Genomic DNA, 27,994 nt, shown 5'->3' with positions numbered 1-27,994 from the left:
AAGAAGGGAGAAGGGTCCAGACCGGAAAGGTCAATAGACAATAGACAATAGACAATAGGTGCAGGAGGAGGCCATTCAGCCCTTCGAGCCAGCACCGCCATTCAATGCGATCATGGCTGATCACTCTCAATCAGTACCCCGTTCCTGCCTTCTCCCCATACCCCCTCACTCCGCTATCCTCAAGAGCTCTATCCAGCTCTCTCTTGAAAGCATCCAACGAACTGGCCTCCACTGCCTTCTGAGGCAGAGAATTCCACACCTTCACCACTCTCTGACTGAAAAAATTCTTCCTCATCTCCGTTCTAAATGGCCTACCCCTTATTCTTAAACTGTGGCCCCTTGTTCTGGACTCCCCCAACATTGGGAACATGTTTCCTGACTCTAATGTGTCCAATCCCCTAATTATCTTATATGTTTCAATAAGATCCCCCCTCATCCTTCTAAATTCCAGTGTATACAAGCCCAATCGCTCCAGCCTTTCAACATAATCGCTCCAGCCTTTCACCAATCCTTTTTCTCAGAGATGCTGCCTGACCAACTAAGTCCCTCCAGCACTGTGTGTCTATACCCGACCTGGGATGCAGGTAGTGATAGGATAGAAATGTTGGTTCAGGATCGGTATCCCAGAAATCGAACTATAAAAATCGGAAAAAAGAATTGTAAGGCATTTCATGCAATATGTGGAATTGATCGTGAGATTACAGCACTTCACACAAAAAAATTGAGCACATCTCTGATTTATTTTCTACATATTAGCTGAAGTAATATGAAGATATATTTCTCAAATATGCACTCCCACTACTGGATTGGAGCCGGCATCCACTGCATATCCAATTTTCATTAGTTCACTAGACCAAGTGGACCCATTGGGCCCAAACCTCACCTGCATTGATGCAGCACCTTCTCCTCCCCCCTCCCTCCTCCCCCTCCTCTCCCCCCCTTTCTCCCCTCCCTCCCCTCCCCATCTCCCTCCTCCTTCCTCCCCTTCCCCTTCCCCCTCCCCCCTCCCCTCCCTCCCCTCCCCATCTTCCCCCTCCCCTTCCCCTTCCCCCCATCCTCCCCCCTCCCTCCACACCCTCCCCTCCCCATCTTCCCTCTTCCCCTCTCCCCCACTCCATCCCCCTCAACCCCCCTTATCCCTCCTCCCTCTCCCCCATTCCCTCCACCCTCCCCCCTCCCTCCCTAGGAGATAGATTTAAACTTTAAAATGTGAATAACTTAAAAAATATAACCGATTTCAATGAAAATTCTTCCATTAGCACCAAAGGGACGACATTTTCCTGCATCTAGCCTGTCCAATCCCTTAAGAATGTTATATGTTTCTATAAGATCCTCTCTCATTCCAGCGAATATACGCCCAGTTGATCCATTCTTTCATCATAAATCAGTCCCGCCATCCCGGGAATTAACTTGGTGAACCTAAGCTGCACTCAAGTTTGAAGACCAAAACTGCACACAATACTCCAGGTGCGGTCTCACCAGGGCCCTGTACAACTGCAGTAGGACCTCCATGCTCCTAGACTCAAATCCTCTCCCTATGAAGGCCAACATGCCAATAGCTTTCTTCACTGCCTGCTGTACCTGCATGCTCACTTTCAGTGACTGATGTACAAGGACACCCAGGTCTCATTGCACCTCCCCTTTTCATAATCTGACACCATTCAGATAATATTCTGCCTTCTTGTTCTCGCCACCAAAGTGGATAACCTCACATTTATGCACATTATACTGTATCTGCCATGCATCTGCCCACTCACCCAACTTAACCAATTCACCCTGCAGCCTCATAGCATCTTCATTGTAGCTCACACTGCCACCCAGCTTTGTGTCATCCACAAATTTGGAGATGTTACTTTTAATTCCCTCATCTAAATCGTTAATATATATTGTAAATAACGGGTCCCGGTACTGCCTTGCAGTACCCCACTAGTCACTGCCTGCCACTCTGAAATTGACCCGTTAATTCCTACTCTTTGCTTCCTGTCTGCCAACCAGTTCTCAATCCATGTCAATACCCTACTCCCAATACCATGTGCTCTAATTTTGCCCACTAATCTCTTGTGTGGGACCTTGTCAAAGGCTTTTTGAAAGTCCAGATACACCACATCCACTGGCTCTCCCTTACCCATTCTACTTGTTACATCCTCAAAAATTCCAGAAGATTAGTCAAGCATGATTTCCCCTTCATAAATCCATGCTGACTTTGACCGATCCTGTTACTGCTATCCTAATGCGCTGCTTTAACATATTTAATAATCGACTCCAGCATCTTCCTCACTGCCGATGTATGGCTAACTGGTCTATAATTCCCTATTTTCTCTCTCCCTTTCTTAAAACCCACGCAGGTCACGGGGAGAACGCATAAACTGTGTACAGGCTGCACCCGTGCTCAGAATCAAACCCGAGTCTCTGGCACTGTAAGGCAGCAACTGTACTGCTGCATATCGTACCTCTCTGGGATGTTTTGTTCGAGCGGAGGTTGTTGATATTCTCATTATGAATTGAGTGCAGGCTGAGCATGTGATCGCAGGCAACCATTATTCAGCAAAACGCTGCCGTGGTGATCCTGGTCCTCAGGCCAGGCTGAGCTCTGGCCACAGAAAGCTAAAAGGCCAGAGGGTTGCTGGTGGAATCAGCACTCTCATTTTCCATTCTTGGTTCGAACCCACGCACACAGTTGTTGTGAAATAATCCCGACTCTCCCCATGATAGACCAGACTGGGCCAGAAGTATTTAAAGGATTGGATATTTTTAACATCTTTTCATTTTTAAACTAAAAGCGTATTGACCACCGTGAGGGAGGGGGAAGAACAAGGGAGGGCCTGGCCTGGGGGGGGGGGGGGGGAGAACAAAGGAGGCCCAGCGTGGGGGGGGGGGGGGGAAGAACAAAGGTGGACTTTTGTAACTTTGCCAGTGCCCTTCATGTGGCGACTGTTTGCATACTTTGTGTATGCGAGCAAAGCATATCACTGTGACTTGTTACATGTGACTGTAAATTATTCCATTCAATTAAGGCACTCAGCTTGACTGTTAATGCACATATTAAACACTGTAATTTTAGGCTCAAGACAGGAACTGCTTTAAGAGTTATTGGTATTGTAATTGTGAACGCGTTTTTCTAACCTGATAGACATTTGTCTTAGTGCCATCGGTTCACATCTCCTTTGGAGAGTTCATGTCATTGAGTTTCAGATATTGTGCCACAACTGAGGGAAGTTGAATGATCTGGGACTGTTTTTACTGGATGTGTTGTATGTGTGGCGACATTTTAAACTGATTATTAGTGCTAGTGACTCAGTGTCTCTTGCTTTACTCTTGGCCACGGTTTTTTTAAATGAGGTGGTCTTGAACAGAGATGTGTGCTTGCTTCCAGTTTGCTCCGATCTTTTCAAAGAAAACATGGTCAAAATTCTGTGCAATCTTTTTTGCTTGTTCCTGAAGTAAAATTGTTAAAATAAAGCTTATTAAAAACATTTTTGAGAAATGAACAGGTCTCTTTGAACTGAATTTAAAATTTCAAGTGTTCCAAAGCGATATACACGGTGGCGCAGTGGTAAAGTTGCCGCCTTACAGCGCCAGAGACCCAGGGTCGATCCTGACGATGGGTGCTGTCTGTACGGAGTTTGTCTGTCCTCCTTGTGAGTTTTCTCCGAGATCTTCGGTTTCCTCCCACAATCCAAAGATGTGCAGGGTTGTAGGTTAGTTGGCTTTGGTATAAAATGTAAACTGTCCCTAGTGTGTGTAGGATAGTGTTAATGTGCGGGGATCGTTGGTCGGTCGTCCAACAGGCCTGTTTCTGAGCTGTATCTCTCAACTAAATACTAAGGCCAGAGTATGATTTCTAGGCTGAGCTCAACAAGTGACACTAATGAGGCTGATCTCAAACATTGTAGTGTAAGAAAATAACTGCAGTTGCATGGGCCCTAGCTACGCCTGCCTCTTTGTCGGGTACGTCGAACAATCCCTGTTCCGGGCGTACACCGGCCCCATCCCCGAACTCTACCTCCGCTACATCGACGACTGCATTGGTGCTACCTCTTGTACCCATGCAGAACTCACTGACTTCATACACTTCACTTCCAATTTCCATCCTGCCCTTAAATATACCTGGGCTATCTCCGACATCTCCCTCCTGTTTCTGGACCTCACCATCTCCATCACAGGAGACAGACCAGTGACTGACATCCACTACAAACCCACTGACTCGCACAGCTATCTGGACTACACTTCTTCCCACCCGGTCTCCTGCAAAAAGTCTATCCCCTACTCCCAATTTCTCCGTCTATGCCGCACCTGCGCCCGGGATGAGGTGCTTCACACTAGGGCGTCAGAGATGTCCACATTCTTCAGGAAACGGGGCTTCCCCTCTTCCATTATAGATGAGGCTCTCACTATGGTCTCTTCTACATCCCGCAGCTCCACTCTTGCTCCCCCTCCCCCCATTCGTAACAAGGACAGAATCCCCCTCGTTCTCACCTTCCACCCCACCAGCCAGCGTATCCAACAAATCACCCGCCAACATTCCCGTCACCTACAACGGGACCCCAACACTGGCCATATCTTCCCATCCCCTCCCTTGCTGCATTCCGCAGAGACCGTTCCCTCTGTAATACATAATACCTGCCAAATTTAAGAACTTCAGGAGGAACTTCTGACAAAACCTCACAGAAGGCAATCCAGGGATGTGAAGAGATGCTATAATTGTGAGATCTTTCAAGAGACGCATCTACCAATTGTCTACCACCTAAACTTCTCAACATCTCCTTGCAGCTGAAAAGCTGCTCTCTAATTCACAGTGTGGATTCAAACATGAAGTGGGTCGTGGATGTGATCTCCACCCTGAATTAAATTCGTAAACTGTGCAGAGAACACTGATCTACGGTACATGGCATTTTCTGACCTTTGCCAAACGAAAAAGATAATATTTGATTCAGAAACCTGTCTGCACTCTACATCTGTTTCATGATAGTATGCAAGCTGTCATTCTATCCAACAGGTCCACTGTGGATGTGTCCCAGTATACACTGGGGTGCGGCAAGCCTGCATTGATAGTCCAACCTCTGTATCAGTCTTCCACAAGACAACATTACACTTCACTTCCAACAGGCTGGCCACTGAAGTGAAGCTCGTCTTAAGAATCAGTATGAAACTATCCATGGAACCACCAAGTAAGATGGTGGTGCAGTTTAGATGACTGCACCAAAGGCTCAAGCTCAGTCCCCTCTATGGCAACAGTGGAATTGTAATTAATTAATGATACAGGATTCTGTTTGTCATCTACATCAATGATTTGGATGAGAACGTCCGGGGCACGATTAGTAAGTTTGCAGAAGACACTAAACTGGGTGGTATTGTAGATAGTGAAGATGGTTGTCAATAATTTGGAGCAGGATTTTGATTGTTTGGGCAAAGGAATGGTGAATAGAATTTAACATAGATAAGTGCGAGATGTTGCATTTTAGGAAGTCTGACCTGGGCAGGAACTATACAGGCAGGGCTGTGGGGAGAGTTGTAGAGCAGACAGATCCAGGAGTGCAGGTACATAGTACCTTGAAAGTGGCGTCACAGGTAGATAGAATGGTCAAAAGGTTTTTGGGCACATTGGGCTTCATTAGTCATAGAGTATTGAGTATGGAAGTTGGGAGGTTATGTTATAGCAGCACAAAATATTGGTGAAGCCACATTTGGAGTATTGTGTTCAGTTTTGGTCACTGTTATATGAAAGATGTTATTAAGCTGAAAAGGATAGAGATTTACGAGGATGTTGTCAGGAATTGAAGGCCTGAGCTAAAGGGAGCAGTTGAGCAGGATAGGACTTTATTCCTTGGAGTGCAGGAGGATGAGGGTTGATCTTATAGAGGTGTATGTGATCATGAGAGGAATAGATAAGGTAAATGCACATTGTCTTTTACCCAGAGTAGGGGAATAAAAAAACAGAGGATGGAGGTGAGGATGGTGGGGGGGGGGGGGGGGGGGGGGGAAGAAGATTTAAGTGGAAGCAGAGGGGCTACTTTTCTTTCACTAAGGTAGAGAGATGGACCAAGCTGCCGGAGGAGGTAGTTGAGGCAGGTATTATCACAACATTTAAAAAACATTTGGACAGGTTCATGGATAAGTTTAGAGGGATATGGGCCAAACACAGGCAGGTGCGACTAGTGTGGATGGGACATGATGGTCAGTGTGAGCAAGTTGGGCCGAAGGGCCTGTTTCCATGCTGTATGACTCTATGATGTGGAATTGTGTAAGTGTTGGGGTGCATCTTGTCGCAGTGAAGATGACCATGACTGACTGCACGATCATAAAGAACATTGGCTTCATCCGTGTGCTGGAGATGACATTTTGAGCAGCCGACATGTGACTATGGACTCTCCCTATTTGGCTCAAATACCTTCTGAAGTGCGCCATTCAATTATTGACTATATTCCATCAAATTTTCAAATAGTGAATGGTAAATATTACAATGGACCATTGAAGAGTACAGCACAGGAACAGACCCTTCAGCCCACAATGTATGAGCCCAGCATGATGCCACGTTTAACTAATAGAAACAGACAATAGATGCAGGAGGAGGCCATTCAGCCCTTCGAGCCAGCACTGCCATTCAATGTGTTCATCCACAATCAGTACCCCGTTCCTGCCTTCTCCTCATACCTCATGATTCCGTTAGCCCTAAGAGCTCTAACTCTCTTTTGAATGCATCCCGTGAATCGGTCTCCACTGCCTTCTGAGGTAGAGAATTCCACAAATTCACAACTGGGTGAAACAGTTTTTCCTCATCTCAGTTCTAAATGGCCTACCCCTTATTCTTAAACAGTGGCCCCTGGTTCTGGACTCCCCCAAGATTGGGAACATGTTAATTCCCTTAATAATTTATATGTTTAATAATTTTATATGTTCCTATAAGATCCTATAAGATCCCCTCTCATCCTAATAAATTGCAGTCGTTCCATTCTTTCATCATATGACAGTCCCGCCATCCCGGAAATTGCCCTTGTGAACCTATGCTGCACTCCCTCAATAGCAAGAATGTCTTTCCTCAAATTAGGAGACCAAAACTGCACACAATACTCCAGGTGTGGTCTCACCAGGGCCCTGTCCCTCTTTGCTCCTATACTCAAATTCTCTCGTTATGAAGGCCAACATGCCATTGGCTTTCTTCACTGCCTGCTGCCATGTGTACTTTCAGTGACTGATGTATAAGCACACCCAGGTCTCGTTGCACCTCCCCTTTTCCTAATCTGACACCATTCAGATAATAATCTGCCTTCTTGTTCTTGCCACCAAAGTGGATAATCTCACATTTATTCACATTATACTGTATCTGCCACGCATCTGCCCACTCACCCGACCTATCCAAGTCACCCTGCATCCTCTTCACAGTTTACACTGCCACCAGCTTTGGGTCATCTGCAAATTTCCTAATGTTACTTTTAATTCCTTAATCTAAATCAATAATATTTCTTGTAAATAGCTGTGGACCCAGCACCGAGCCTTGCTAGTTACTGCCTGCCATTCTGAAAGGGACCCATTAATCCCTACTCTTTGTTTCCTGTCTTCCAACTAATTTTCTATCCATGCCAATATCCTACCCCCAATACCATGTGCTCTAATTGTGCCCACTAATCTCCTGTGTGGGACCTTGTCAAAGGCTTTCCAAAAGCTCTCCCTTATCCTTTTTACTTGTAACATCCTCAAAACATTCCAGAAGATTAGTCGAGCAAGATGTCCCCTTCATAAATCCATGCTGACTTGGCCCGATCCTGTTACTACTATCCAAATGCATCTTTACATCTTTAATAATCTCCTTTGCAGGCATACTCCATATCCATGTGTCCAACTGAATTGCCACCCTGGTGTCCGTCACCCCTGGCAGCATGTTTTAGGTATCCATCCCCAACTGTGTAAACAAAGACTTGCCCCACATTCGCCTTTACATTTTGCTCCTCTCACCTTAAAGCCTCGAGTCCTTGACATTTCCACCCAGGAAAAAGGTTTGACTGTTTACCCTGTCTACGCTTTCAATAATTTTGTATACTTCTAAAAGGTCTCCCCTCTCCCTCTGATACTCCAATGAAAACATTCCAACTTTGTCCAATCTCTTTGTAGCTAATCCCCTCTAATCCAGGCAACATTCTGTCAAACCTTTTCTCTGCCCTGCACATCCTGCAGTTGATGGGGCTACCAGGACTGCACACAACATTCCAAATGTCGCCTAAGCAAAGTCCTATAAAGCTGCAACATGACTCCCTGACTCTGATACTCAATGCCCTGACTTGGGAAGACAAGCATGCCATGTGCCTTCGTCAGCCCGCTATTCACTTGTGTTGCCACTTTCAGGGAGCTGTGGACTTGGACACCAAAATCCCTCTGTACATCGGTGCTGTTTAGGGTATTGCTCATAACTTAATACCTTCTCATTGCATTCAACCTCGCAAAGTGCAACAGCTCACCCCTGCACAGATTTACCTCTATCTGCCATTTCTTTAGATAATCTGTATCCCACCGAATACTTTGAGAACCTAGAGCTGTACAGCACAATGTTTGTGCCTCACATGATGTCAAGTTAAACTGATCCCATCTGCCTGCACATGATCCATATCCCTCTATTCCCTGCACTCCCATGTACATATTCAACAGCCTCTTAAAAGCCACTATCATACCTGCCGCCACCTCTACCCCACTTTGTAAACCCCCCCCAACCTCACCGTATAACTAAACCCTCTAGTATTGGACAACTGAACAACCGCTACTCACACACTAACCACAAGGTTTATCTATATCTTTCCTTTCCAAATAAGTATCCAAATGCATTTTAAATGTTGTAATTGTATTTAAATGCTATAATTGTATTTGTCTACCACTTCATACATATAGTTTCAGTTTTAGTTTATTGTCACGTGTACCGAGGTACAGTGAAAAGCATTTGTTGCGTGCTAACCAGTCAGCAGAAAGACAATACATGATTACCACTCTTCTTCCACCGCCTCCTTCCGCCGCCTCCGCCTCGGAGCCTTTTTCCATGGGAAGGAGTCCTCACCCCCCACTGATGACCCCTTCTCCCGTCTCCAATGGACCCCCTCCTCTTGGACCCCCCCCCTGTTTGGCCAACTACCCTCACTAGAACTTTTTATCTCCAACTGCCGCCGTGACATTAACCGCCTCAAATTCTCCACTCCCCTGACTAACTCCAACCTCTCCCCTCCTGAACGTGCAGCCCTCCATTCACTCCACAACAACCCGGATTTAATCATCAAACCCGCTGACAAGTGAGGTGCTGTGGTAGTCTGGCGTGCTGACCTCTACCGGACCGAGGCCAGATGACAACTCTCAGACACCTCCTCCTACTTACCCTTGGACCATGACCCCACTGATAAACACCAGACCTTTATCATCAGCACCATCACGGACCTCACCATCTCCGGCGATCTACCCCCCACTGCCTCCAAACTCATAGTTCCCCAGCCCCGCACGGCCCGATTCTACCTCCTACCCAAAATCCATAAACAGAACTGTCCCGGCAGACCCATTGTCTCTGCCTGCTCATGCCCCATTGAACTTATCTCCACCTACCTCGACTCCATCCTAGCCCCCCTGGTTAAATCCCTCCCCACCTACGTCCAAGACACCTCACACGCTCTCCACCTCCTCGATAACTTCCGGTTCCCAGGCCCCCACTCCCTCATCTTTACCATGGATGTCCAGTCACTCTACACTTCCATCCCCCACAAGGGTGGTCTTGAGGCCCTCCGTTTCTTCGACTGTAGAACCAGCCAATCCCCATCGACCAACACTCTCCTCCGCCTAGCAGAGCTGGTTCTTACCCTCAACAACTTCTCCTCTGACTCCTCCCACTTCCTCCAAACCAGAGGCGTAGCTATGGGCACTCGCATGGGCCCTAGCTACGCCTGCCTCTTTGTCGGGTACGTCGAACAATCCCTGTTCCAGACGTACTCTGGCCCCATCCCCGAACTCTACCTCCGCTACATCGACGGCTGCATTGGTGCTACCTCTTGTATCCATGCAGAACTCACTGACTTCATACACTTCACCTCCAATTTCCATCCTGCCCTTAAATATACCTGGACTATCTCCGACATCTCCCTCCCGTTTCTGGACCTCACCATCTCCATCACAGGAGACAGACTAGTGACGGACATTTACTACTGACTCGCACAGCTATCTTGACTACACTTCTTCCCACCCGGTCCCCAGCAAAAAGTCTATCCCCTTCTCCCAATTCCTCCGTCTACGCCGCATCTGCACCCGGGATGAGGTGTTTCACACTCGGGCTTCTGAGATGTCCTCGTTCTTCAGGAAACGGGGCTTCCCCTCCTCCATTATAGATGAGGCTCTCACTAGGATCTCTTCTACACCCCGCAGTTCCGCTCTTGCTCCCCCTCCCCCCACTCGCAACAGACAGAATCCCCCTCGTTCTCACCTTCCACCCCACCAGCCAGCGGATCCAACATATCATCCACCAACATTTCCGTCACCTACAACGGGACCCCACCACTGGCCATATCTTCCTATCCCCTCCCCTCTCTGCGTTCCACAGAGACCGTTCCCTCCGTAACTCCCTGGTCCACTCGTCCCTTCCTACCCAAACCACCCCAACCCCGGGCACTTTCCCCTGCAACCGCACAAGATGCAACACCTGTCCCTTTACCTCCCCCCTCAACTCCATCCAAGGTCCCAGTCTTTCCAGGTGAGACAAAGGTTCATCTGCACCTCCTCCAACCTCATTTATTGCATCCGCTGCTCTAGATGTCAACTTATTTACATCGGCGAAACCAAGCGCAGGCTCGGCGAACGCTTCGCTGAACACCTGCGCTCGGTCCGCATTAACCAAACTGATCTCCCGGTGGCCGAGCACTTCAACTCCCCCTCCCATTCCCAGTCTGACCTTTCTGTCATGGGCCTCCTCCAGTGCTATAGTGAGGCCCACCGGAAATTGGAGGAACAGCACCTTATATTTCGCCTGGGCAGTTTGCAGCCCAGTGGTATGAACATCGACTTCTCCAACTTTAGATAGTTCCTCTGTCCCTCCCTTTCCCCCCTCCTTCCCAGATCTCCCTCTATCTTCCTGTCTCCACCTATATCCTTCCTTTGTCCCGCCCCCCTGACATCAGTCTGAAGAAAGGTCTTGACCCGAAACGTCACCCATTCCTTCTCTCCCGAGATGCTGCCTGACCTGCTGAGTTACTCCAGCATTTTGTCAATAACATGATTACCACTACCACCTTGGGTAAATAACTACAATACTACATCCCAACTCCTATATTAAATGCCTACATGCCAAATGCCTTCTTCACTACCCTATCAACCTGGGTCACCATTTCAGGGAGCTAGGACATTGCACCCCAACGTCCCTGTACCCATCACCATTCCTGGAGGTCCCTGCGATTCATGTATCTATCCTGTTTAGTATTTAACTTTCTGCCTTTAATCCTCACTTTGATTTTTAGTTTATCCAAAAGGGATTTATTTTTTAATAATATCCATCAGGAAGGAAAACTTTTTCCATACTATTTGAAATATCTTTAGGCTATTTTGAGTGTTCACTGACTGATGCAAAGTAGCGGATTTGTTTCCCATTAATTTTCCTTTTTCACTTTGTACAAGTGGCACCCTCACATAATACCCTCCCTCCCTCTGTCACATTTGCATTGCTAATTTAATAGCTCTGCTGATTTATAGACATTTGCTGCTCTATGAAACCTAATTACCCAGTCATTTGTATCAAGTAGCATCTAAGAATTTACAACTTCAAAACTAAATTAAACGTCACCATGTTCTCCAGAAATGCTACCTGACCCACTAAGTTTCTCCTGCGCTATATTTTTTTGGCAAGCTCAACTCACGTTATAATTGAGTTAATTTGATTGCCTCATCAGAATCCTCAATGCCATATGAGAAGAGAACACCCATTTATAAATAACACAAAATATGGCCTTTGCAATTGTAGAACACATTCAGATCTATATACCCTCTGGTCTCGGAACAGATGCCTTTCACCAGAGCAGCTATTTTGGTAATGAGGTCCTGATGGAGCAGTCTGACTACAGAGGTTTTCAAATCAGTTCAATTTTATTTCTAAGAAAGAAAGCCACACCGTACAAGCAATAACGATTTCCATCATGAAATTTCCCTTTGCTGTAAACCAAAGCCATAGAGCGCCATCTTTTCCATCAAGTGAGCGGATGCTCAGAATCCACCAGTTGACCAATTTTCAGTGAAAAGGTAACAATGGAGTGCTTTAAATGAGTGGAAGGGTCTGATTAATGAATTGAATTGCATTGTTTTGCAGCTGCAAGCATTCCAAACCGCTAAATCTGAAACACTCATTTCAAACATTGTTTATTATAAATGAGCTAAAATAGAAAATTATTGCCATTAATTGAATTTATGAAACAATACACCTCATTTGGAGTATTTAATAACAATTCAGAACAAATAATTAAACAAAAGCTACTAGTATAGGAGTTTGGGAACACCAGACAGGAGCCTATCCCTGTAGGAAGGAGCCGCAGATGATGGTTTACACAAAACACAAACAACTGGAGTAACTCGGTGGGACTGGAGAAAAGAAATGGGTGACGTTTCGGGTCAAGACCCTTCTTCAAACAAACTCGTTCCCCTCGCCCATGACTCAGTCTGAAGAAGGGTCTCGACCCGAAATGTCCAAGTACAAATCCATAGATCCTTGATGGGGCAGTGCAAGTAGTGTTGTTAGGAAGGCATGTGGAATATTGGCCTTAATTAGTCAGGCCAATGAATACAGAAGTAGGGAGGTTATGCTCCAACTTGATAAACCCTTTTGTCAGAACTTGGCTAGAGTACTGGGTACAGGACTCACCACTAAGCCACAGGAGGGATGTGTTTGCATTGGAGAGTAGATTCACAGGGATGTTGCCCAAGATGGAGCATTTCAGTTGTGAGGAGGGTTTGGAGAAGCCATTTATTTTTCCCCACTGGTATTGGGGAAGTTAAGAGGGAACATGATTGGGGTGTACAAGTATAGTTAAGGTAGCCTGCAGAAAACCTCTTCCCCATCCCCCACAATAGAGGTAGATAGAAGTAGATGACAGGGGTTTAAGGTTAGGGGGTGAGGGTGTGGTGGGTGAAAGAATTCCGATAGGATACATGGGGGACCTTCACCAAGAGACTGGTAAGTAGCTGGAATGTACTGAGTGGGGTTAAAGCTGGATTGCTGACAACACTTAAGTTAGTCAACAAACACTTGAAATCACTTGGGTATAGTAGGCTGGATGATGGTTCAATACAGAAGGTTCACACTGGATAGCATGGACCAGAAGGGGCAAATGGCCCATTTCCATGTTTATGATTCTGATTGTATTGCTGAATGCTGTATTTTTATAATCAACTTAATGAAATTTAAACAAGTATTAATTGCATTATAAAATTAGACCAGTAATCCATGGTGAGCACAAAAACCTAAACACTTGGGTATGTATAAGCTGGAATTTTTGCAATTATTCCTATTTCAAATTCTGCAAGCTATCAATACCTCTGAACCAGCACACTGTTTCACCTGCTCTTCGAAACACCATTAAAGTAGATACTACCACAATTTTAAAGAGTGTGGGATTGGGATTCGAGTGTACTCTAGATTGGAGTTCTAGCAAAGTAAGCTAAATTCTACACTAATCACTTCAACCTTTGGTCTGCTGAAACACAAAGCTTCATATTAAGAGCTTTAGAATAGACTTCCTGTGCTTTGTCATTTTTGTGTACAGGTGGCATTCCAGCATGAGATCAGTTGGGATATCTGGTGAAATGTAGATGCTGGGCAAGATATCACATCTCTGGCTCCAGGATGACATTCTCGGCTCTGCCACGATTAAATGTATAAGGCACAGAGAACGAATTGAAAGAGTGGGGACAGGGACGTTGAGCGGTAGTCCGTTCTAGGCTCATGAGCTAGAAGTGTATAACCACCTAGACCAAACATTAAAGAACAATACTCCTGTTCCACATCTACCCTACGCCAATGGTAATGTGCCTGCATTGCATCAACCACAATTTAACCATGTGTTTCCGTCAGATGAGCTGGTTAAGGGAACTATACCAAGAGTGCCCACCACAAATAAATTTTCTACTGAACTTAAAGATCGAGGTAAATATGCTGCATTGCTGAAGTAAAGCCAAGCATCAATTGGGTTACAAATTTAAATCAGGTACGTTGCCTGCTCATTTGGGTTTTTTTAGGTGAACAAGCTGAGAATTTTCAATTTTTTAAGCAAAATAAGCAGATAGATTTCAACGTGATGTAATTTTACATTCAACATCCATGTAATGCACAAAAACAAAATTCAATTTAAGGCCCCAAGGTTTTACAAAAAAAAGATATTGCTTCCTAAAATAAATCAGCATCCAAAACAGTTTGCAATATGGACTCACCACCAGAGATATTCCCTGTGGGTATACTTCATCAGAAGATTTATTCATTGTAAAAAGTTAGCCAAATCTTCCTATTTGAACAGCCCAATTTTTCAAATTGAAGAGTTTTGTTTGAGAGCATTACACAACTAGTGGTTTAGGGCGCAAAACATGCTACAGGGTGTTGAAGACCGTTCTGCGCTTTGAGGAAGTTAGGTCCCAGCGATGAAAAGGTTGCAGAGTGCATGCTTCAGCTCCCGGACCACATGTGTAGCCATGCGGGCAGCAATGCTTCTGATCTTCACAGCACGTCGCCTGCAAAAGAATCACAACATCAGTTAATAACCCCATAATGCTGGCTCATAACTGGGTAGGTGCACACCAGTATAACATCTTAGAGGGTCATAACTGGGTAGGTGCACACCAGTATAACATCTTGACAACACACACTGAACTCACTTTCCCTTATCTTTAAATCCTTCTGACATTCATTCCTGGAAAAGCTATGCTGAAGCAGAGCAACAGAAAACCAATGGTGTGCAGAGTTAAGATTAATGCAAAGAACAAAATGAATATTTTCTTCTGAATGTTTATTTTGTCTTAGAGAAAGAACGGCGTTATGCCAAGCTCTAATTATTGGATCCTAAATGTATAAAATACCTGCAGTCAACCACACACCACATTTAGTGGAAAAGTAAGTCCTTGAACTGATGTAGATACTTTTTACATTTTGAACTGTTCACTTAATTTTACACGTATACAAAATTGTATTTTTATACAGTGAGGTCAGTGCAATGGAATATCTTCTAATTTTAATTGAATTGTCTTTCCATATTGTGATCCAAATTTAAATATTGAAATGATCTCTTACAATCAATTTGTTCCTAGCATGAGTGATGCTGGCATGGCCACGGTTATTACCCATCTTTAGCCTGGTTAAAATCTAAGTACTAGAGTTGCATTATGGGAAGAGAGACTAGCCAATCTCCCATCAACGACATCCGTCCATAAGTGCCAAAGAAGAACCTCCTGGGGCCAAATCAAGCTGGGCTGAATGGAAATGCCTCAACAGACAGAGCTGGTACTGGTCGTTGTAAAGCCACTCTCAAGAAGTGGGGTTCTATAGATACTGAAGACTTTATCTGCATATGTGGCACTGAACCACAAACTATGGAGCACCTATTGAGATGTCCTCTATTGGAGCACGAATGCAAAGCGGAGCACCTCACAGAGAACAATGATATTGCTAAGAGTTGTGTTCAGTTTTGGCTGAAACACAATTGGTAACATGTGTGGACACGATAAGAAGAAGTCGTCGAATGTCTCACACTGGAAGATGAATCTGCCAAATGATATCAGGCACACGAGGGACACTGGGCTTCAAGGAAAGCGATTAACCACTTCTCAAATTTAAATTGAAGTCTGCCAACCAGAGCAACTGGATCTCCTGCTACCTCTGGTCCATTTGAGGTTGAAAGATATAAAGAATGCAAAGCAATCTCTTACTCCGTGTTGCCGGAGTCCAGTTAAGTTCATTTAAAGAAATCCTCACGGTTAAAGATTCCCAAGTCCCGAAATGCATCTAACAACTGAGAGGAAAAGCATCTAAACCATTACTACCTCAAATACATGAACACTTTCAATGAAAGAAATCTGATTTAACAATTCTTCCCCCAGAAGATCAGCAGCAGCAGAAATCAGTACCTTGATGCAATCCCGATTACAAGATGCAATATCCTTCTAATTAGTGAAACTAACCTTTCACATCACAGATTATAAAATCCAAATAAACTATTACTTTACGAGACAATCTGGCTAGGACTGCACTAATGCTTAACAGAGTATCCAGTTTACTTATTCAGTATTATGAATTGTGGGACTGCAATGTAATATAAACAGAAATAAAACCAAACTAGTGTTAGGGATAATTGCAAAGCTCAGTGCCACCATTTATTGAGTTGGTTGTCAAGGTAAGCCATGGGAAAATGCTGTGACATTGCAAAAATACAGAAGGCAGTGCAGTGCATGCCAATTCATTGGATGTTTTTAGGGCTAACGGAATCAACGGATATGGGGAAAAAGCAGGAACGGGGTACTGATTTTAGATGATCAGCCATGATCATATTGAATGGCGGTGCTGGCTCAAAGGGCCGAATGGTCTACTCCTGCAACTTTTTTTCTATGTTTCTAAATGCTTATTGTGGAGTTCATAAGTGATAGGAGCAGAATTTGGCCATTCGGCCCATCAAGTCTACTGCCATTCTATCATAGCGGATCCATCTTACCCTCTCAGCCCCATTCTCCTGCCTTCCCCCCAAAACCCCTGACACTGTACTAATCAAGAATCTATCAATCTCTACCTTCAAAATATCCACTGACGGCCTCCACAGCCATCTGTGGCAATGAGTTCCACAGATTCACCGTCCTCTGACTAAAGACATTCCTCCTCATCTCCTCTCTTTTATTCCGAGCCTATGACCTCTGGTCCTAGATTCTCTCTCACTCATGGAATTTTTTTAAATAAAAGGTAATGTACCTTTATTATTTATTTTATCTTGAGTTTTGGTTCAAGAGATAAAGACCTGGCTGTAATGTGCTGAAGAATCAGCTTCAGCACTTTATCCTTGCAGCAGTAATGAAAGGATATGTTTTGTAGTTCAAACCAGCATTCTTCAACTGCAAATTAACCAATTTAGTGCACTATTGGACATGGTCATGGGAAGTTATCTAGAGATGCATTATGCCTTAATTTATTCACATTATTTACTGGTGTGGACAGTTAAAATAATCTGGTTGGTGCAATCTTCTCAAACCACAGATTAATAAGTACCTTCAACAACAATACAGCTCAGTTTAGCACCATCACTAAAGACCACACGGCATTGGGTGGCACTGTGGAAGAGTTGCTGCCTCACAGCTCCGGAGACCCGGGTTCAATCCTAACCTCAGGTGCTGTGTGTGGATGTTGGATTTCTCCCTATGACCGCGTGGGTTTTCTCTGGGAGCTCTGGTTTCCTCTCACACTCTAAAGACATGCGGGTTTGTAGGTTAATTGGCTTCTGTAAAATTGTAAATTGTCCCTAGTGTGTGTAGGATAGTGCTAGTGTACAGAGTGATTGCTGTTCAGCACGGTCTCAGTGCACTGAAGAGCCTGTTTCCACGCTGTATCTCTAAAGTCAACACTGAGCAGCCCTAATGAGACAAACGGCGACTGGCAGAAACTGCGATTATTGAAGCACCTACTTGATCATAGGGACAGCAAGCCCAGCTGCCCGAGGCAACCCTGCAGCAAGTGGCTGAAGCTGGGCACTGGACCTCGTCATCACATTTCACATTAAAGACAGGAGACAGCTTGATAATCGCAGGTACCAAGCTACTTTGTTTTTCACAGCTCTTGGCTGCCAAGTCACAGGTGTAGCCGTTTGGACAGCAGTGCTCATCATCCTTACAGCAGACCGCCTGGAAGAGACGAGAACAATCAACAACAACATCTCACTGAAGGCCCTCGCACTCCAAGCAAAGAAACTGAAGCTTTTATTTCCAAAAACACTTCTCAAACACAAAGTAATTTATGATTTTTAAAAAAACAGGAAAAGCAGGTGCTATGGGGAAGATATTAAAACAAAACTGCTTGAAAGTTTATGGCATTACCATCTTCTAGCACGAACAGGATACATGCAACACAATGTGGATCTTTTATTAAATGTTTTAACTTATGTAATTAATACGAGTCAATCTTGGTTCATTGATGTTTTCAATTTATGTTTTGGGATGGCACAGTGGCACAGAGGTAGAGTTGTTGCCTTACAGGGCCAGAGAGCCACTGACTATGGGTGCTGTCTTTATGGAGTTTGTACATCTCCTCATGACAGCATGGACTTTTTCCGGTTTCCACCCACACTCCGAAGACAGACAGGTTTGTAGGTTAACGGTTAACTTTGATGTAGTTGTGTGTCTTGTTGCTTTTTTTTCCGTATGGCTGTATGATAATTCGCATTTAACTGTAACTTAATTGATACATGTGACAATAAAAGACCTAAACCTTTGAAACCTTAATTGGCTTCTGTAAATTGCCAAGTATGTAGGATACAACTAGTGTATGGTTGATCACTGGTGGACAAACGGTCCTTTTCCATGTTGTATCTCTCAACTAAACAGAGTTTAAGGCTAATCGGATTCTCAGAGCACTAACACCACCAATCATTTGTATTCTGTAATTTAGTGCTTTGTCCCTGTTGGAATATCATGGGCTCAGGAGGAGTGAAAACTCCAATGCCCCAATGGCTCGGATCAACAGATGAAGACATTACCAGGTACACTAATATCAGAGGTTGAACGAGATCTAGCAGGATGAAGTCTGAGCAATCATTCCATGGGGCTTTTAAGCAAAACAACCCAATTCTCCCAGATCTTGAAATTTACAAAGAAACAAGGAACTGCAGATGCTGGTTTACAATAAAAAGACAAAGTGCTGAAGTAACTCAGCAGGTCAGGCGCATCTTTGGAGAACATGGAGAGGTGACCTTTTAGATCAGAATGCTTCCTCAGAGTTATTGCGGGGAGTGGGGGTGAAAGAAAGCTGGAAAAGGGAAGGAATAGGTAGAAACTTGCCTGGCAAGTAATAGGCAGATACAGGAGAGGGTTTTCGATAGGCAGATTGTTGGACGAAGGCCAAAGATGAAAAGATAAAAAGGTGCAAAATGATAGAAAAATTGCAAATTGTGGCAGCAGAGGAAGGAATATAGGTGGAAGGGGGAGAAATGGGTGAAATGGGCATTGAGATGCTGCCTGACCTGCTGATTTTCAGCACGGCGTCCTTTTTTGAAAGTGACAGCCAGTCCATAACCCATAGATACCATTCACGGGAATTTTTCAATGGAAATTTTTTTAAATGCAGAGTAAATATGAAAATACATCTCTTGCACACTGGTACCCAACATACCCCTTTCCCCAGAACAGCAATATATTATAGTGCACTAGGTCCTCCAGTCAAAACACTCAGAGGTATGTGTCCTTGTACTTGCTCAAGCTGCTATGCCACGAGGCAGACATTAAACCCTGCCATCCCCACTGCTGTATCAGGACTCGACAGACCCCTGCCCACCCCTCTGCCGCATGCAACCATGCCAGGAATGTGGCGTGAATTCCTGCCCTCCATTTAAATCCACACAATGAATCACCCCAGTACTCAGTGTGGAAAAGCTGCATGTATGGCTCACTAATGAGCAAGTCCGGCTGAGAGAGGGAGCTCAGGGCTACACACTGGCAGGATATGGTGAGCCGGGCTGAGATAGGGAGCTCGGGGCTACATACTGGCAGAGATGGTGAGCCGGGCTGAGAGAGGGAGCTCAGGGCCACACACTGGCAGGACATGGCGAGCCTGGCTCAGATTGGCAGCTCGGGCAGGACATGGCGAGCCTGGCTGAGATAGGGAGCTCAGGGCCACATACTGGCAGGACATGGTGAGCCTGGCTCAGATTGGCAGCTCGGGCCACATACTGGCAGCACATGGCGAGCCTGGCTGAGATAGGGAGCTCGGGGCTACACACTGGCAGAGATGGTGAGCCTGGCTGAGATAGGGAGCTCGGGGCTACACACTGGCAGGACATGGCTAGCCAGGCTGAGATAGGGAGCTCGGGGCTACACACTGGCAGGACATGGCTAGCCAGGCTCAGATAGGGAGCTCGGGGCAGACCTCCCAAAACTTGATTTTTCAAATTCATAATTTTGATGTCCAAAATTCTGAATTTTACATCAAAATTCATAATATGGCGCACAATGCAACTTTTCAGCAAAAACATGTATGCACGCCAAATGCGTGTACGCGTTGCGCTACATTCACGTGTTCTTGGACTACATGTAGAATGTCACGCCGATCATGAGTATATTCTATTTATAGAAATGGTATTGAACAGAAATACATTTTACAACACAAAGAAAAAAGTTTGTTTTGTTTTTTTCTATTTTGCTTTTTCCTTACACATCCCAATTCTATTGAATAAAAGAACAATGGTCATAAAATGTATGACTAAATTATGAAGAAAGTTTCATTTAAAACTGCACATACTTAATTTCATTGAAGACATACTTGCTCCAGTGGTCTTCAACAGCAAATCACAATGGCCCATGCCCCTCCCCCCCCACACCCCTACACTACCCACCCCCACTCCACCCCAACCCCTCCCCCCTCCCCTACCCCTCTCCCCTCCCTCCCCTACCCCTACCCCCTCCCCCCTCCCCCCTCCCCCCCCCCCACCTCCACTCCCCCTTCTTCCCCACTCCCCTCCCCACCCCACACCCCTCCCTTCCTCTGCCCCCCGACCCTGACCCCCACACCCCCCTCCCCTACCCCCCAACCCCCACCCATCCCATCCCCTCTCAACATCAACGGGACTCACACTACACAGCGAGGCCAGGCCAACGGTGAGGGGAGGGGCCAGGCCAGCGGTGAGGGGAGGGGCCAGGCCAACGGTGAGGGGAGGGGCCAGGCCAGCGGTGAGGGGCCAGGCCAACGGTGAGGGGAGGGGCCAGGCCAGCGGTGAGGGGAGGGGCCAGGCCAACGGTGAGGGGAGGGGCCAGGCCAGCGGTGAGGGGCCAGGCCAGCGGTGAGGGGCCAGGCCAGCGGTGAGGGGCCAGGCCAGCGGTGAGGGGCCAGGCCAGCGGTGAGGGGCCAGGCCAGCGGTGAGGGGCCAGGCCAGCGGTGAGGGGCCAGGCCAGCGGTGAGGTGAGGGGCCAGGCCAGCGGTGAGGGGCCAGGCCAGCGGTGAGGGGCCAGGCCAGCGGTGAGGGGCCAGGCCAGCGGTGAGGGGCCAGGCCAGCGGTGAGGGGCCAGGCCAGCGGTGAGGTGAGGGGCCAGGCCAGCGGTGAGGGGCCAGGCCAGCGGTGAGGGGCCAGGCCAGCGGTGAGGGGCCAGGCCAGCGGCGAGGGGCCAGGCCAGCGGCGAGGTGAGGGGCCAGGCCAGCGGTGAGGGGCCAGGCCAGCGGTGAGGTGAGGGGCCAGGCCAGCGGTGAGGGGCCAGGCCAGCGGTGAGGTGAGGGGCCAGGCCAGCGGTGAGGTGAGGGGCCAGGCCAGCGGCGAGGTGAGGGGCCAGGCCAGCGGTGAGGGGCCAGGCCAGCGGTGAGGTGAGGGGCCAGGCCAGCGGTGAGGTGAGGGGCCAGGCCAGCGGTGAGGGGCCAGGCCAGCGGTGAGGTGAGGGGCCAGGCCAGCGGTGAGGGGCCAGGCCAGCAGTGAGGGGCCAGGCCAGCAGTGAGGGGCCAGGCCAGCGGCGAGGTGAGGGGCCAGGCCAGCGGTGAGGGGCCAGGCCAGCGGTGAGGGGCCAGGCCAGCAGTGAGGGGCCAGCGGCGAGGTGAGGGGCCAGGCCAGCGGTGAGGGGCCAGGCCAGCGGTGAGGGGCCAGGCCAGCGGTGAGGGGCCAGGCCAGCAGTGAGGGGCCAGCGGTGAGGTGAGGGGCCAGGCCAGCGGTGAGGTGAGGGGCCAGGCCAGCGGTGAGGGGCCAGGGCAGCAGTGAGGTGAGGGGCCAGGCCAGCGGTGAGGGGCCAGGCCAGCGGTGAGGTGAGGGGCCAGGCCAGCGGTGAGGTGAGGGGCCAGGCCAGCGGTGAGGTGAGGGGCCAGGCCAGCGGTGAGGTGAGGGGCCAGGCCAGCGGTGAGGGGAGGAGCTGGGAGAGCTGCGAGGCAGGTGTTTTGCGGAACAATGTGAGGCTAAATCAGAATGGCGGAAGTTAAATAAAAAAGTGGAAACTTTCCGCCAAATTCAGAAGGGTTGTGAGGTCTGGTCAGGGCCACATACTGACAGGACATAGCAAGCCCGGCTCAGATCGGGAGCTCAGGGCCACATACTGACAGGACATAGCAAGCCCGGCTCAGATCGGGAGCTCAGGGCCACATACTGACAGGACATGGTTGGGATCTGACAAAATCTGTTCTTCGTGTTCAACCTCAAGCAAATCAAATTCAACTGATCCAGCAAGCTGTGCTTCTACTTAAAACCACTCAGTACAAGGGACTATTCAGAGTGAAGTCATATACTGAATATAACAATTCAGTTCCTTTTCCACAATTCTATCAGATAAATTATCCATAATTAGGAACGAATGTGAAATTCTACTTAATGCCATCCATTCTGTACTTTTCAAAATTCAACAATGTCCTTACCATTCTGGCATTTGCAGTGTTGCTATCAATGCCCAACAGTGGCAGGCTCTGCCTAGCGAGCTCCAGCGTCTTGGCATTGACCCTGACCTCCATGTTATGTTCCTTCCCATTCCCCTTGGGTTTCCTCTGGATACTCGAGTTTCACATTCCAAGAATAGGTCGTTAGGCAAATTGTTCACTGTCAATTATACTTCATTATAAAGCTGGTCAGTGTTTTGTAATCAATCCATTACAAAGTATTCGGTGAACCATAAAACATTTATTAGACCCATTCCGAGTGAGCAGCACACCTGTGCGTTCCTCACTTCAGCTCACAGACTAACAACTAACCGAACAAGCAACAGACCAACCACGTCAGTGACTCCAGTCCTACCTAAATCCTGGACTGGATTACAAAGTGGAATGTGTACCATGCATAGGATATGTGGTGAAGGTTATGTAGACAGAGATAAATATGGTTGATCTACAGTCAGTGAGTGGCAGAATCGAGGGACAGAGTCAAGAGGAATGTGAATAGAAATGGAACTAGTGTAGGATTAGTGTAAATAGATTGTTGGCCTCCCTCTGTGCTGTTTCAGTGACACTGCTACAGGATTCTTACAAAAGGGCAAAGGATACAGGGATTAGAAACATAGAAAATGGGTGCAGAAGGAGGCCATTTGGCCCTTCAAGCCAGCACCGCCATTCATTGTGATCATGGCTAAGTATCCACAATCAATAACCTGTGCCTGCCTTCTCCCCAGAAGGGGAAGGGCGGGGAAGGGGAGGAGGGGGTGGAGGAGGAAGGGAGGGGGAGGGAGGGAAGAAGGTAGATGGGAGGGAGGGAGAGGTGGGAGAGAGGAGGGGAAGGGAGGGAGAGGGGGCGAGAGGGGGGGAGGGAGTGGGAGGGGGAGAGGGGGATGGGGGAGGAGAGGGTGCTGCATCAATGCAGGAGAGGTTTGGGCCCAACGGGTCCACTTGGTCTATTCGTACTTAAAATGTTTACAATGATGTTATAAATTTTTGATCAGCTTCAAACAAATGTAGACATAAATAACATTATAACTACAGGATTAATCCCTATTTAAAATAACAAGCAAATGATTGGACAAAAAGCTGGCAAGTGTAATATGTGTGAAGATGTGAAGCTGTTCATTTTGGAAAAATAATTAACTAGGGTAAAACTGCAGCACCAGCGATTTGGGATTCTGGTGCATGAAAATAAAGCTAAAACTGAATCGAGAGGTTTGGAGCAAATAGAGTTGTGAACATGACCCAGTCCATCAAACAAACCAGCCTCTCTCCTCCCCTCCCTGCTCCAAAATCGACTCAGTGTATACTTCACACAAGCTCAGGAAAGCAGCCAGGGGGCGCCGCACGATAATAATATAATAATAATAATAATATTCATTTATTGTCATTGCAACGAGTACAACGAAATTAAAAAACAGCCAATCCTGACGGTGCGTACAAACATATATGCAATAAACGGCTGACTTCGTCTTTTTCATTCTTTGTGTTTTTAATTAGTTGTAAAATTGATGTTTTTAGCTTCTTTAGTTTTTTATTTGGTGGGGGGGTGGGGGAAACTTTTTTTTCTTTTTCCTCGACGGAGATGTGACTTTTTCCGTGTCGTATCTCTGTCTGCACTGCGGACTAACATCGTGGAGTTGGCGGCCTCTTGTTTGGGACTTCTAGAGCTCCATCGTGGAGTTGGCGGCCCCCGCGGACTTCAACATCTCGGAGCGGGCGATCCCTTTGGCAGGGGTCGGCCTTTGGTGCTCCAAAGCTGCGGGAGCTGCGGATTTTAACATGGTGAACCTCGCGGTCCCTGGGTAGCAACTGATTTGGGGAATTCCAATCCAATCCCTGATGTGGGAGCTCGATCGCCGGCTGCGGATGGTTCGATTCCCCCGACCGCGGGAGGAAAGGAGGAAAGAAGATAAGACTTCCATCACATGTGGAGGAGCCGCTGTGGTGGATGTTTATGTTAAATCTTTATGTGGTTATGTGTCTTGTTGCTTTTTTGGTTTGACTGTATGGCAAACCAAATTTCTCGTATGTTGCAAAACATACTTGGCTAATAGATTATGATTATGAATATAATCATTTTTCTCCCATCAGGCAGAAGCTACAAAAGCTTGAAAGCACTTATCATCAGATTCAAGAACACCTCCTTCTCCACTGTTATCAGACTCTTAAAGGGCCCTGAGGCTCTTGCACTTTATGTCGGCACTTTCTCTTTAACTGTAGCACTACATTTATTCTTTTGCACTACCTAATGTGCTCAAGCATAGTATGATTGTGTGGATATAACGCAAAACCTTTTTTTGACGAGACCTTGGTCCACATGACAATGATAAATTGACACCAATTCCATTGTATTGCCTCCAGGTGCAAACTGAAAACAAAGCTCAATCCACTACTTTGCCAAGACAAAATGGCTATTTCCTCTAACATCTAATTTTTTTCACTTAATTTTATTCATTTCATAAAAAGTATAAAGGAAACAAGCAAGAGATTAAGTTCAAAGCTTGACATGGTAGTTTTCCTTCCAAGTAACATACTTTACAGGAAGACTAGCAATAAAATATTTTCACCGTGTCTGACAGATCCCTGAAAGATTTAGTGAAAATGGAATAAAGTAGAATACAAGGAAATGCAGATGGTGATTTACAAAACAAGAGTAACTCAGCAGGTTGAAAGCATCTCTGGAGAACATGTACAGGTAACGCTTTGGGTCGGAATCCTTCAGTACTTAGATGTACTTTAAGGCTCATGACCTGCAGAACTACAGACTAAATTGAAGATGGAGTTGGGCTCTGATCAGAACAATGCAGCCTGTGTTGCACATTTTCCACATTCTATGAATGGTATGTAAACTCACCTATAATTATCCCTCAATTCAAGATAATTGCTTGTTGCAAAATGACCATATTCATATCTTTCTTTCCCACGTATAAGAATTGAGGTGCATGAAACACGAATCTATAACCCATGCAGCACGAAACAGGGACGGGTAAGGGAAAGCGTGTTCTAAAAAACAGCAAGGCAGAGAGAGTTGCTACGCAGCAGTAGAGTTGCTACCTTACAGCGCCAGAGACCCGGGTTCTAGAGGTGCTGTCTGTACAGACTTTGTACGTTCTCCCCGTGACCGCGTGGGTTTTCCCCGGGTGCTCCGGTTTCCTCCCACACTCCAAAGATGTACAGGTTTGTAGGTTAATTGGCTTTGGCAAAGATTGTAAATTGTCGCTAGTGTTTTGGATGGTGCTGGTGTGCGGGGATCGCAGGTCGGCGCGGACGCGGTGGTCCGAAGAGCCCGTTTCCGCGCTGTCTAAACTATACAAATAGAAACTAATACAGAAAAGACGATGTGCATGCATACAGAAATTAATGCACCAGTCACATGTGAAGCACCATGGCAGCATGACAGGAATGAACACAAGCATTCACTAAGATGGCTCAAAGACATATAACCAAGCAGTGACAACTGACCTGGAGAAGAGGGCAGCAGGCCCAGGATCCTGACACCAGCTTGCAGCAGGTCGAGCCTGATTGACACTTTACTGTCTCATCACACTGGACATCTAAGGCTTCACTTTTCACAATACTTGACATCTTTGTTAACAGAGGAATAGAAATACTGCCTTTGTGACAGAGCTGTGCTTGAACATCACATGTATAACCATTAGGGCAGCAAAGAATATGATCGTCATAGCAAACACCCTGATAGAGAAAAGAAATACTGCTATATCTCAAAACCCAAGTCATAATCCACAATAAGTCATGCTACAATAAAGGTGGTTAAGCAGCTTCACTCTAACAATCTACTGGGAAGAAAGATCCTATTTCCATCCTCAGGTTTATTTTCCACATTGAACCACAAGATGTGCAGCACAAATCCTTTACAGCTGTGCAATAAATTGACCTGGCTCTCGCCAAAACCAAATGTCACCAAAAATGCACTTTTTTCCCCTTAAAAATGATCCCATACAAAGCATACCTTAAAAATGTTAAAGTGTCACATGGTTCAACAATTAATCTCATGTGAGAAAGTCTAGGATTCAAGCCACACTCTAAACAAGTAATTCTTGCAGCAGAAACTACCCGTTGCAGTACTGAAGGAGTGCTGCATTGTCAGGGCCATTATCTGAGACAAGATCTCCAGGTGGACAAATTAACTCTTCTGCTAAGCTTCAAGCCACAAAGAGGATAACATATTGTTTTACACATACATACATATATATATATCTATAAAAATAGAGTCACGATCAATGTGCAAAAGGAGCAAATGACCAAAATACAAGCAATCAACATTCAAAGAGAAGCTTAAAGGGCCTGTCCCACTTAGGCGATTTTTTTGGCGACTGCCGGCGACTGTAGCAGATCGACAAAATTTTCTTTTCCCGACGACAATGACCAGGACAATGCCGAGTCAGGTCGAGATTACACCGTCTTCGGAAACATCGCGAAATTCCCACGCTGTCAATGCTTCTCTGGCGTCCTAATTTTCGCTGAAATCACTGACAAGTCGGTAAGTACTTGAGAGTTTTGAACTATAACATCTTGTATGGGTTACTTAAAAACCAAGCTTCACTGTAACAAGGCATAAACTGGATTTGCTTCCAGTTTACTAATAGCAGTATTAAAAAAAAAAATTTAAAAAGTGGTTAAGTGGATTTTTGTGAAAAGTGTGTGGGCATTCTTTGAAAATGTAAGGGAGATGTATATCTGGTTTCTGGGTTGCATATCTGGGTTGGTAGCCCACTATAAATGTAATGGCTGATGGCCATAAACATCGCGGAAATTCCCACACTTACCTGACCGTCAAACTGTCGCCTTCAATCTACCTGTCAAATGTCTTGACGGTAAATAAATTGGTTAAACACAAGCATTTTATGGTATTTGGAAATAACTTTACTAATTTTAATATTATGTGCTTCTAACTGCATCTAAGAGAACCTAGCAAACCTGGGGACAGCATGCGACAGCGCCCGCAATAAACAACGATACCTGGCGACAAGCCAGCTGTCGCCGAGAAATTTCAAACCGGGTGATTTCTCAGCGATGCGCTGAGATCCACTACGATTTTTAGAAGACTCCTCATGATCATGCCCGCGACACCCGGCGAACTGTTGGCAAGTCTAGTCGCCGGCAGTCACCTTAAAATCGCCTAAGTGGGACAGGCCCTTTAGTAAACTTCAAGTATCATAGAAGCAGACAGTGTGTCCCCCACATCCCACAGTTCAGCTTACACCAGACTGCTTGTTTGGCAGCTCGTAGTTTCACTACACAATATTAGTCACTTTGTCCAGGACACCACATTTTATTGAGGACTTGTTAATGACCGATTGGCAAATAAAAACTGTGGCAAGAATTTTTCCGCCCCATCCCAACCAGAACATGTCTGGATCTTCCTGCATGCAAAAGTGCGACAGGCAGTAACCGTGCTCACATTGAACAGCA

General features: G+C 46.3%; 1 protein-coding gene across 1 annotated transcript in view; it reads right to left on the bottom strand.

Annotated features, from left to right (window-relative positions):
* Positions 1–12,068: 12,068 nt before the first annotated feature.
* The window catches only part of LOC144590171 (progranulin-like), a 65,233-nt gene continuing 49,307 nt past the window's right edge, over positions 12,069–27,994 (bottom strand). Inside the window, exons 8-9 of the mRNA XM_078394989.1 lie at positions 17,644–17,859; positions 12,069–14,715 (exon numbers count right to left, since the gene is read on the bottom strand). Coding sequence (XP_078251115.1) covers positions 14,575–14,715; positions 17,644–17,859 — 357 coding nt within the window. The 3' untranslated portion in view covers positions 12,069–14,574. The remainder of the gene's footprint in view (positions 14,716–17,643; positions 17,860–27,994) is intronic.

The sequence above is a fragment of the Rhinoraja longicauda genome, unplaced genomic scaffold (genome assembly GCF_053455715.1).
Source record: "Rhinoraja longicauda isolate Sanriku21f unplaced genomic scaffold, sRhiLon1.1 Scf000147, whole genome shotgun sequence".
Taxonomy (NCBI): Eukaryota; Metazoa; Chordata; class Chondrichthyes; order Rajiformes; family Arhynchobatidae; genus Rhinoraja; species Rhinoraja longicauda.
Note: the sequence above shows the minus strand (reverse complement) of the source record. Positions and strands in the feature narration are given on the sequence as shown.